Source organism: Ovis canadensis, chromosome 3 (genome assembly GCF_042477335.2).
Source record: "Ovis canadensis isolate MfBH-ARS-UI-01 breed Bighorn chromosome 3, ARS-UI_OviCan_v2, whole genome shotgun sequence".
NCBI classification, from domain to species: Eukaryota; Metazoa; Chordata; class Mammalia; order Artiodactyla; family Bovidae; genus Ovis; species Ovis canadensis.
In genome coordinates this window covers 143,160,184-143,172,454 of record NC_091247.1, presented here as the reverse complement: position 1 = coordinate 143,172,454, position 12,271 = coordinate 143,160,184, and the positions used below count along the sequence as shown (strand labels likewise).

The 12,271-nt window shown below is 37.6% G+C and overlaps 1 protein-coding gene across 4 annotated transcripts in view; it reads right to left on the bottom strand.

The window, feature by feature from the left end:
* Positions 1 to 12,271, bottom strand: part of CCNT1 (cyclin T1) — a 41,655-nt gene that overhangs the window by 19,930 nt on the left and 9,454 nt on the right. For 3 of the 4 annotated variants that reach the window (XM_069580878.1, XM_069580879.1, XM_069580880.1), the window contains exons 4-5: positions 2,634 to 2,762; positions 175 to 235 (exon numbers count right to left, since the gene is read on the bottom strand). In XM_069580878.1, coding sequence (XP_069436979.1) covers positions 175 to 235; positions 2,634 to 2,762 — 190 coding nt within the window. Of the gene's footprint in view, positions 1 to 174; positions 236 to 2,633; positions 2,763 to 3,582; positions 3,830 to 12,271 lie in introns of all 4 variants that reach the window. The other variant, XM_069580881.1, reaches the window with a different exon arrangement.

Genomic DNA, 12,271 nt, shown 5'->3' with positions numbered 1-12,271 from the left:
TGGCTATCTCAAAGGTCGGTGGTGCCTTTATTCTCTCTGTGGCAGGGTTAAGCAATCTCTACAATGTACAAAAACCTTCCCAAGAAATTCTCTTCCTGTTTCCTATTTTGCAAATTAGAAAAACATTCTATTGCATACATATTTCTTTAATGTTTTAAAGGAAAATAAACTTACCTAAAGTCTGCAGAATTATGCTTTCTAGTATTACCAGATCTTGAACTTGCTGCAGGTAAGCCTGCAGATGTGAGAAGACACATAATTATTCCCCAAAAAGACACAGTATATAACATAAAGTGTAGACAATTCTATCATAACAACCTCCAAAGGAAACCAAAGCCACAAAAGGCAAGGGTGCAGTTATGAGGGAAAGTAGGAACTGAAATTAATCCTTATCCCTAACGGATTCTCCTTTAAAAATAGAAATAGATAAGTAAGTGGTAGAGCAAAAGATGTCACTTTATTTATAAAGGGCTACAGAATAAACACCAGACATCTGGTTCATTTTCAGACTGACATTTTAGGTTATAATGTTGATATGATACAGATCAAAAACTTCTTTTAAATTAAAATATTAACTAACATACCTTTTTTTAACATCATCAGAACACACTGCACAGCCTTCCCACAGTACTGCATGCAATCTCAAACATTTGATTCCTATTAAACTTTCCTTTTAGAGTAATGCTGCTGCTGCTGCTGCTGCTGCTGCTGCTGCTGCTAAGTCGCTTCAGTCGTGTCCGACTGTGCGACCCCATAGACAGAAGCCCACCAGGCTCCGCCGTCCCTGGGATTCTCCAAGCAAGAACACTGGAGTGGGTTGCCATTTCCTTCTCCAATGCATGAAAGTGAAAAGTGAAAGTGAAGTCGCTCAGTCGTGTCGACTCTTAGCGACCCCATGGACTGCAGCCTACCAGGCTCCTCCGTCCATGGGATTTTCCAGGCAAGAGTACTGGAGTGGGGTGCCACTGCCTTCTCCGTTAGAGTAATGCTAGATTTTTTAAACTCATGGAGGAGTTCACAAGAAAATAGAACAAACAAAAATCCTTCAAATTTGTACAGCCATTACTGTAGCCACTATCCATACATGGCCATCAAGCACCTGAAATGTGCTATGAATGTATAATATACAATGAATTTTTAAAGACTTAGTTAAAAAATAATAATGTTAAAAAACACTTCATTAATAATGTTTTAAAACTGACTATATGCTGAAATGACTATATTTGGGGGTTTAACAAAATGCTATATAAAATATGTTAAATTAATTTTAAATTTAAATAAAAATTTAAAATAAAAGCTTAATGAAAAGCTTAATAATTTTAATTACATATGTGACTTCCCTTATATTTTTATTAGACAGCACTGGTATAGAGCTCTAGGAGAATGAAGCTTGAGCCAAGAGCTAAGAGACTTATGTTGCTGCTAACTTTCCACTGAACTTTATGATCTTGACTGAGTCCAATAAGGACTTAACCTATGTATGGTAGCTCTCCTTTCCACATAATGAAGAAAGCATCTTCTCCGAGTCACCTCATAAGACAGACTCAGGTGAGAAGTCATGTAAATATACTTTAAAGAAAAAAAAGTTGGGATTTTACTTTTTATTTCATTAAAATTTTGTTATTTGGTCAATTCTACGGACCAACGGCAATTAGTAGTCTTAAACATAAATAAAAGTTCAGACCAACAACTTTTCAACAAAACTACTCTGGTGCAGCCCAGAGAGAAAATGTCAAGACACTGCTATTTTAAACACTTGACTCATGTAACTAGGAGCTGTGGTTCCACAATTTCACTTATCTCTTACATGCATCCACTGTAACAGACAAATAACCTGGTACAGAAATCTGTAGTTTTTCTTCAAACTCATTGCTCCCCAATCACTGAATTCTAAAGCCAGGAGAGTCTCCCCTCTTCATAAGGTCAAGGAAAGATGGAAGGGAGGAGGCAGGGGAAGCTATATGTAGACACAAAGGATAAAGGGGCAGAAGTATATACATCTGAATTATAATCAACAGTATTCTCCTAGGCGAAGAAGGGGAGATGAGCTTCGACTTTTACTTTAAATGATTCTTTAGTGTCTGAGTTCTTTTCTAATGAGCATACTTGAATTTCTTAAAAAGTTAAACATATAAATGACAGGATCCATTTTTAAAAAATTCATTAACAAAAATAATGTTCTCCATAGAGATATTTCCAGTAAAAAGCTGGAAATTATCTTAAGAGATAATGGTTAAAATATATGTATATACATGATGAAATTCTATATCAGTATTTAAATAAAGTAGAGAATTGATGGGGAAATATTTGACATACAGTAAGTGAAAAAAGTAGGTATAAAATATATACATGTATAGCTACTTATAGAAAAGAAGCTGGAAATACTGGTTCATTTATATGTCTGTGGTACAAATTATACCTAGTTAATATATTTTCTTCTTTTTATGCATTTTCCAATTTTACCAGAAAAATACAACTTTTACCATAAAATTTCTATGTTTTAAGGAAAAAACAAACACTAAAAATTCCTTTAACAATCCCCATTGAGATTTCAGTAAATCAAAGTTGCAAAATTAAGTTATGATCAAAATAAATTAAGAAAAACAGATGTATGTAATTAATCAACCCCCTACCTCACTCCTGGTATCAGGAAGTGATTCCTGTGGATGGAGACAAGTGTGTGCTACCTTGATGACATGCTCCAATTTTTTTGGCTGCTCCTCTACTTTGGCTGCTAAAAATAAGGCTGCTGGAGCCACAGACTGGATAAAGAGAAAATAAATCATTTTTATTATTTATTTCTAGAGCAAGGTAGTTCTAAAAAAGAACTAAGTTTTAAACCAACTTCTTTGCTTACCTCAATTTTCATCACCTGTTATGCTTTCCCTTCTATTTAAAATATCTTCTCCTCTCCTATCCATTAACCCAAGCCCACTTCCTAAATCAATCCTTCAATGAACTCTCATTAAAAGCTACTTTCAAGTAGCCACTATAGATGTAAGTAGACAGCTTTCTCTTTAAAATGAGATTAAGTTTTATCAAAGCACTCTATATACTTTTTAAAAGGATTGTTAGGGAAATTAAAATAGAGGTAACCTTGTTCTCTTGTTCTAGAGAAGGAAATGGCAACCCACTCCAGTATTCATGCCAGGGAAATCCCATGGAAAGAGGAGCCTGGTGGACTCAGTCAGACACGACTTAGTGGCTAAACCACCACCACCAGTCTTGTTCAGACTTCAGAAGTAGGGCAGCAGGCCTCTAACTGACTTCTGACCTTGCCCGAACTCTGCCTGGACTACATGTCTGCCTGGCAAGGACACCAACCGTTACCAGCAAGTCAAGAGGCACTTTAGAGAAGAAAGGGAATGTGACTTGAAATCTCTAAGCCCCTAAGGGCCTGGCCAGCCCAGTCCCACCTCCAGGGTCTAAGAAGTCTTATGACTAACAAGATGAAATAAACAGCATTGTAAAGTTACAGTAAAACCACAGCTGCTTTTTCGCTAGCAAACTGATGAAGATATCAGTTTGCAGCATCGGACTATAATAAGCAGGAGCCCCCAAAACTGCAATCTGAAGTCTCACCCGTGGGGTAGATGTACCACCCTGATCTTTTCCAACTGGGCCTCCAGATTGCTGTTAACTTCTCACGGCTGTTCAAGTCTGGATGTAGGTTGTCAGCCCAATTTGGTGATGTATACACTGTTACACTTCTATTTCTTTTCTTTTAATGACTGTATATTGAAATTAAGTCAAATAATCTTCTACAAAAAAATGAAATTGTTTATTTGTGTGTAACGAGTGGTTTCTTTTGTTAATGAATCCTTCGAACCTAAAACGAAAGTAAAACTTTTGGCAAAACATAAATTGGCGCTGTAAGCAGGATTCGTGAAGCAAAATGCCACTCTTAAGAAGACAGACATTAAGGTTAATGAAGTCTTTATTTCCAGATGGGAAGATGCCTTACTTCTTGTTGGCTACTGAATGGGACATATGCACTGGATTGTGTGAGAATTGGGACCCCCAAATTAAAGAGGGCTGAACCTTTGAAAGTTATTGAATGTTTGCAGCTCTTGCCAAGTGAGAAAGAACAAGAATGTACCATGATGGATCAGAGAGGCTGGATCCTCTCTGCCTACCATAAGGTTCAAGAAGCCAAATTAAAACTGGTTGAAAAGAAGTCAAAACTGGAGAAAGAATTATGCGACCTGCAAGGTTGATTGTCCATGTTACAATGTCAAAACTACACTTTACCTGACCAAGTATCCATTTTCCAGTTGGTAGCTGAAAAAGCTGCTATAAAGGCTGCACAAGTTAAATATCGAAAGGAGCAAGGCACGGTTAACAAAAAGAAGTTCATTCTCAGGAAATGACGGGGGGAAGAAGAGAGACCAAGAGACATTTTAAATCTCAAACAGAAACTAAAACCACTGCCTGTCTGGATATATGTGTCTGTCTCAGTATGTGTCTTTGTCCTTGGATAACACTGCTAAGGTTAACTTGTAAATGAGCTCTATTTAACTGACTTAAAAGTGCGTGCTTACAAATTAAAGCTAAATATCTAGAAAACTGGCCAAGATAAATTTTAGGACCACATGATCTGGGAAATATTTAGTACGAAGCCGATATCTGCTATTGAAGATGGTTTAAGTCTGTTGAGTTAATCAGTACAGATGTCTCAATATGTCTTATAGATGTCTAATATGTCTTAGAGTCATTGTATAATAATCAGGAGAATACGTTCACTGTGCCTAGGCTTAATATAAGCTAAATAAAATCTTGCTGTTTCCTTTACAAATTTGTCAGCAAGGAAAGTAACTCAATGTGTAGAAATTTTTAAGGAAAGAAAATATAAATGAGGTAAGAGCTTTTTTAAGAATAATTATGCTTTAGGAAAGTCTCCCTAACATAACAGGGCTTTGCTGGTGACTGAGTGGTAAAGAATCCACCTACCAAAGCAGGAGACTTGAATTCCATCTCTGGTCTGGAAGATCCCACACGCCACACAGCAACTAAGCCTGTGCTCGAGTCGGAATGGCAACTACTGAGCGCTAGCACTGCAACTACTGAAGCCAGCAGGCTCTAGGGCCCTTGCTTCACAAGAGAAGCCACCACAATGAGAAGCCTGTGCACCACAGCTACAGAGTAGCCCCCACTCTCCACAACTAGATAAAGCCCACACAGCAATGAAGACCCAGCACAACCAAAAAATAAACAAACAACTTTTTGTCATTTTAGTTATGGCTTTATTCTGATGCCTTTGTAAAAAAATAACTGAAAGACGCTTGCTCCTTGGAAGAATAGCTATGATAAACCTAGACAGTGTATTAAAAAGCAGAGACATCATTTTGCCAACAAAGGTCTGTACCGGCAAAGCTACGGTTCTTCCATAGTAGGTCTGGTGGTGCTAATGGTAAAGAATCTGCCCGCAATGCAGGAGACTTGGGTTCGGTCCCTGGGTTGGGAAGATCCCCTGGAAAAGGAAATGGCAACGCACTCCAGTATTCTTGCCTGGAGAATGCCATGGACAGAGGAGCCTGGTGGGCTACAGTCCATGGGATTGCAGAGCTGGACACAACCGAGTGACTAACACATACACCATGGTTTTTCCAGTGCTCATGTATGGATGTGAGAGCTGGACCATAGAGAAGGCTGAGCACCAAAGAATTGATGCTTTCGAACTAGTGCTGGAGAAAACTATTCAAAGCCCTTTGGACAACAAAATCAAACCAGTCAATCCTAAAGGAAATCAACCCTGAATATTCCACTGGAAGGACTGATGCTGCAGCTGAAACTCCAATACTTTGGCCACTTGATGCAAACAGCCAACTCACTGTAAAAGACCCTGATGCTGGGAAAGACTGATGGCAAGAGGAGAAGAGTGAGACAGAGGATGAGGTGGTTGGATGGCATCAATGGACGTGAGTTTGAGCAAACTGAGGGAGAGAGTGAAGGACAGGGAAGTCTGGTGTGCTGCAGTCCATGGGGTGGCAAAGAGTCAGACATGACTTAGCGACTGAATAACAACTTTGTAAAAATATCACCTCTTCAAGATTTACAGAAATCTTGAAGATTAAATTAAAATTAACTATTAATAGATAAACAAATTTTGTTATTAACAGTAAGCTGGTATCAGACTGGAACTTGGTTTTCTCTGTGAAGAGAACAGCTTTCTTAGAATGTGGCTTTTGATAAGACTGAAAATTTCATTGCCTTTAAGTGATTTATATTTGTTTTTAAAACCTTTTGCAACTTTGGTAAAGTAAATAAATATTTCACAATGATCTATAAAGAATGTGGCACACACAGATAAGCTCATTCTGCTTCTACAAAACATTAATCCTTCATTGTCAGACTTTTGCTATCCTGATGTTCTTGGAACATGGCAACTGTCTACTTCTAAACCAAGGAATTTAAAACAGGTAAACAAAGGCTGTAAATCAAACAGTCAGGGGACTGGGAAATCCAAGATGGCTGCTTGGCTTTTCCTGGCTCCCTGATACACCGCATTTCTTGTTTGATGGGACTAACCACTAACCCTGGCTAGAGGGTTAATACCTTCACAAAAAATTGTTTCACTTAATAAATAGTAAATTCTAGTTTTGTTAACTGAGATCTATGTTGACCAAGACTTATTTCCCAGATAGCTCCTTGCTGTTATATCTTATTGCTAAGACATTCAACTTAATTTTTCTAAAGCTTATCTCAGTAATCTATCTTTGGATGGAGAGCAGATACCCTGTGACATAAAATAACCTGTATCAATCAATGAACTATATGCCAACTGGAGCTTATGGAAAAAACAAAATAGAGCCCTTGGGTTTCTAGAACAGGAAATTTCCAGAGGCCGGAAAAAGTCATACTAAGAATAGTCAATTTGCTCAATTATACACAGTATGTCAGGCTCTAAAACAAGAAAATTTAACAGAATGTCGTATTTATACAGATTCTTGGTCAGTAGCCAACGACCAAGACTGGCCAGTTGGCTTCCCCTAAGCATAAAGAATAACTGGCGAATTCACTCCACAGAGCTACGGGGAAAGCAATTCTGGTCTGACATCTGGGAAACTGTTCCAACTACTACTGTTTCAGTCTCTCCTGTAGATGCTCACAGTGTCCCTAATTCTAGGAAATAACGGTATGACTCTATCAGAAACGAACAGACCTGAATTCAAGCAGCAGAACTTGATCCAGACTCCAGCAACTTAAAATGTTCGACTTCGTGCACACACCAAAAATGGGGCCATTTGGGAGAAACAACATACAGGTGGGCTCAGGATCGAGGTTATTTCTTTAACTATAGATCTCATTAAATGTGTTATTTTACGATGTCCAATTGGTCAACAATTAAGCATAGAAGCTTGCAACAACCAGTAAAGGACAAGTGGCACATTGGCAAGCTGCCTGGGCAAATACAGCAAACTGATTATATTGGTCCATTAATTTGGGAAGAAGGATGCCAGTGTGTGTGAACTGCTGTGAGCACCTATTCTGGATATTTAGTGGCCATTCCCTTGGGGAAAGCCAATCAGAGTAATACTATTAAAACACTGGAGATAATTAATCTATATTATGGTGTTCCACTTCAAATTCAGAGTGACAATGGATCACATTTTAAAGTTAGTTAATACAAGAGTTTTGTCCAGGAACATAATGTACAATGGATTTTTCATATTTTATTATCCTCAAGATGCTGGCTTGACTGAAAGAATGAATGATCTGCTTAAATAATAATTAGTTAAACTTGGAGAGGGTTCTTATAAAAACTGAAGGACTAATTTAAATACTGCCCTCAATATTTTAAATAATAGACCTATAGGAGAATTAGAAACTCCTTTGATGAGGATGACTATTCTAAACGTACAGATTCATAAAACAGAGTTCCATCCTGAGACAGCTAGAATTAGAAAGTCAGCCCAGGAGCACCAGTTCCCTTCTGAGCTACTCCTGAGGCCTCAAGACTGGATTTGTCACCTACATGTGAACAGATACCTTCTAAAGGAGTGATATGTGCTATTTCAACTGGTGTTGCAATTAAAATGTCTCCCAGACACTTTGAATTAATCCAAGAATGCTTCAGTTTAGCATTAACATGGATTTGTGTCCATGGGGAGTTACAGACCTAGACTACCAAGGAGAAATTTGAGTAATTTTACTAAATGAGGAAAAGGATAATCTACTTATTAATAAACATAATCAAGTTGTCAATTGCTGATTCTTCCATTTGTAACTGACAAAGTACAAAACGGAGAACCTCCTACCTTACTAACGGTCAGAGGTGATAGAGGGTTTGGGTCCACAAATGAAATACATACTATTGAAGCTAAAGTCTGGGTGAGGCAGCCTAACCATCCTCCCATACCTGCAGCTGATATGACTGCACAGGGGAAGGATATCATCATATAATCTCCAGACAGGAAAAATGGAAATGTGCCATTAACATACTGTTATTCTCTAGAAAAGACTCTTCTTGGAGACTTACTGTAATGTGGATTGTTATTCATACCTCAACTCCTGATTATCTGCTACTGTTAAGAAAAGAACATGACGAAAAATGTTGGAGAATCTTCAGATGGAGAAATAGGAGCCAGACCCAAACTCAGGATAACTTCACCTGCCTTGCAAACAAGGCTTTGACTTTCTATGGACAAAATTTCTCTGTCTGCTATATTACATCAATTTCATGTGTTACTCATTTTATCTGGGGGAGAGTATTAGTTGTGGCATTTTACTGGGAATTGTTTGAACTTTAATAATCACACCACTTACTGACAGACTATGATAAGCCTACCAAGAGACTGCTAAGTGGACCAACATCTCACATTTGGGAACCCTACTTATCACAGAACTTCATCAAGTATTGTGAATGGACTATCTTCCCTAAATCCTATGTTTTTTTAAATAGCCCCTCAACTTGTATGTATTGTAACCAGTTATTTAGAAACTAACTTCTATGTATCAGTTAGGAACCCCTTTTTCCAGATGCCTAACACATATTGATCATTATTACTTTTCCTCCATGAGAACTTAGGTATTGTGGACTCAAATCCTATTCCTTACTCTCTCTATTCCCAGTATTAGCTTCCCCTTAAAACCTTTATGAAAGATTTTGCAAGGAATCAAAGAGTTACAAAATTTCATAGATAAACATAATCATACCTTAATAGAACATTTTGTTGTTACTACTGTAACTGCCAATAACTTAATGGATGTAGGAGTTGATGCACAAAAACGTACTTCTCATTCATGGTGGGTCTTTTTCTTTACTAAATCCCCTATGGCTCAAAGATTCTTTTCTGCACTGCTTAACCCATTACATATTTCTTTGATCACTTTATTTCTGTTGACTATCTGGAACTGTTATTTGACTTATAGAATTAAACAGACTGTTCATGTTACTCTGCCTTATTCCTATGCTCTTCAGTCTGAACAATTCTGAGGTCAACTGGTAAGGATGAGTCTTGTTCAGGCTTCAGAAATAGGGGAGCAGGCCTCTGACCCACTTCTGACCTTGCCCAGACACTGCCTGGACTACATGCCTGCCTATAAGCACATCAACTGTTACCATCAGGTCAATCGGCACATTAGAGAACAAAGGGAGTAGGACTTGAAATCCCTAAGCCCCTGAGGGCCTGGCCAGCCTCTCTTCCCCATCTAAAAATTCTTAAGACTCAGGAAGAGAAAACAAACAGCACTGTAAAATTAAAGTAAAACTAGAGCTGAATCTTTTTGAAGTAATGTTTTAAAATTATTTTTACTATCAGTCACCAAAAACTATGCGGAGATGATATTTACAATATTACATTCTCACAAGAGCTGATTTTTTGCACACAAACTGATGCTATCAGCTTGCGGCCTGAGATTACAAACAGGAGCCTGCAAAATTGCAATCTGAAGTCTCACCTGTGGGGTGGACATACCACCCAGGATCCTTCCAACTGGGAATCCAGATTGCTGTTAACAAGGGACTGGCCAGTGCTGTTCAAGTCTGGACATAGGCTGTTGGCCCAATTCTGTTACTTGTCTCTACGGTTTTTTTTTTTTTTTAATGATTGTATATTTAAATTAGGTCAAATAACCTTCTATAAAAAAACTGAATTTGTTTATTTGTGGTAATGAGTGGTTTCTTTTGTTAACGAATTCTTCAAACCTAAAGCGAAAGTAAAACTCTTGGCAAAACAAGGAGTAAATTGAAATGTCCAGAATCAGCAAGTTCTTAGAGACAAAAGTAGACCAGTGGTTGTCAGGGACTGGGAAAAGAGAAATGGAAGTGACTGCTGAAGTATAAGGCGTTTCTTTCTGGGGTGATGTAAATGTTCAGAAATTATATCATGGTGATGGTTATTGACCTCTGAATATATCAAGAACCAGTGAATTGTATATCAAAAGAAGGAATTCTATCGTATGCAAATTATCTCAATTATACTTACATATGGAGAAGAGCACAAAACTGGAATTAGTGCTCTCAGTGCTGGGACCCCAGGTTCAATCCCTGTTTGGGGAACTAAGATCCCACAAGCCATGCTGTGAGGCCAAAAAAAAAAAGTCAAGCCAATACACAAGAAGACAGAAAACTCAGACGCTAGAAAAGAAATCAAAATAGGACATAAACATACCCTGGTGATTTGGGAAATCTCAGGAAGCAGAACTTCTCTAGAATCTTAACAAGAATGTCAGTGAATCAAACACGGCAATGGCATGAACTAGACAGAATTCACCAGAAGTTAAGGAAAACAATAAAAAATTTATTGAAGTGAAATATTTATTTACTGAGTATAACTGATGAGAATTCTAATATTTATTTGTATTACTTTGTGAAAAGATTTTTCTCCACAAATTCAATACAGAATATTCCTCTTCCTTTACATCGGCTGCAGCTGTATATGGAGCTTGCTGCAAATATTCTACTAGACCTCAAAACAAAGACAATCCAGAGGAAAATGGGTGTGAACAAAGATGTGAGAAATCAGGGCATCAGGCACATTTTGAACAGTACATGAGTAAAGGATATAAATAAAAGGAAATAGGTCACAAAAAATTTTTAAGAGAGTGACATTAAACATTTTGGGCAAAAAAATGTAGAGTTTAAGAAATAATTAGAAAGATTAATCCAGTGGTAGATGGAACTAAAAGGAAGAAAGGACAGATACATTGTTACTTTTTCTTAGAGAAAATTTTACTAATACAAGCACTAGGAAACAAAGTTTAGAATAGGCACTAGCAGCAGAAATAAAGTAAAAAAGAGATACAGTTTTCACCTTGGAAAAATGAATAGGTTTTCAGTAAATATACACACACACACACACACACACACGTAATTGCATGAAGAGAAAATTCTAGTGGAAATATACGCCAAAAGGTTAATTGGATTACCTCTGAAGACCATAGTTACAGAGAAATAATTACCTCCTTCAATTTGTCCTCTTTAATTTTATGATAAAAATATATATTTATAGGGTGAGAAAAACAGAATAGTACCATTACAGAAATTAATAGGACTTTATAACTGATTGGACAAAGGGGAAAAGGAAAAAGATAACTCAAAGGCAATACTAAGATATTAAGCCTACAACTTTGCCTTCAAGGATCTAAAAATACACTTGAAAGAATCTAACAAATATATATACGTAAATATATAATAAAAACAATGTCTAACAAGGCACTATCTCAGTTAAGTGAAAGACTGCAACAGATAAATTTCAACCTAATTGTTGTGCAATCAACCATATACTCATTGCTCCTCACGCAATCATACACCAAGCTAGTTTATCGAAGTATTTTCCTATCAAAGGTAGTTTCAAAAGGAATTCTTATGCCAAGTAAGAGTGTAAGATTTTTTCCATATTATAAACAGTAATAATGCCAGCTAATACTTGCTACGTACAGGCATTCTGCAAATTAATTCACCTATATCCTATGAGGTAGGCACCATTTTTTACTCCAAAGAGATGAGAAAACTGAGGCCCAAGGTAACTTGCCCAAGGCCAAAGAGCTGTAGGCAGTGCAGCACGGATCCAAATTGAGATGTGTCTAACTCAAGAGATCATCCTCTTAACCACTCAGTTCAGTTCAGTCACTCAGTCCTGTCCGACTCCTTGCAACCCCATGAACCACAGCATGCCAGGCCTCCCTGTCCATCACCAATTCCCGGAGTTTACCCAAACTCATGTCCGTTGAGTCGGTGATGCCATACAACCATCTCATCCCGTTGTCCCCCTCTCCTCCTGCTTTAAATCGTTCCCAACATCAGGGCATCAAGTGGCCAAAATATTGG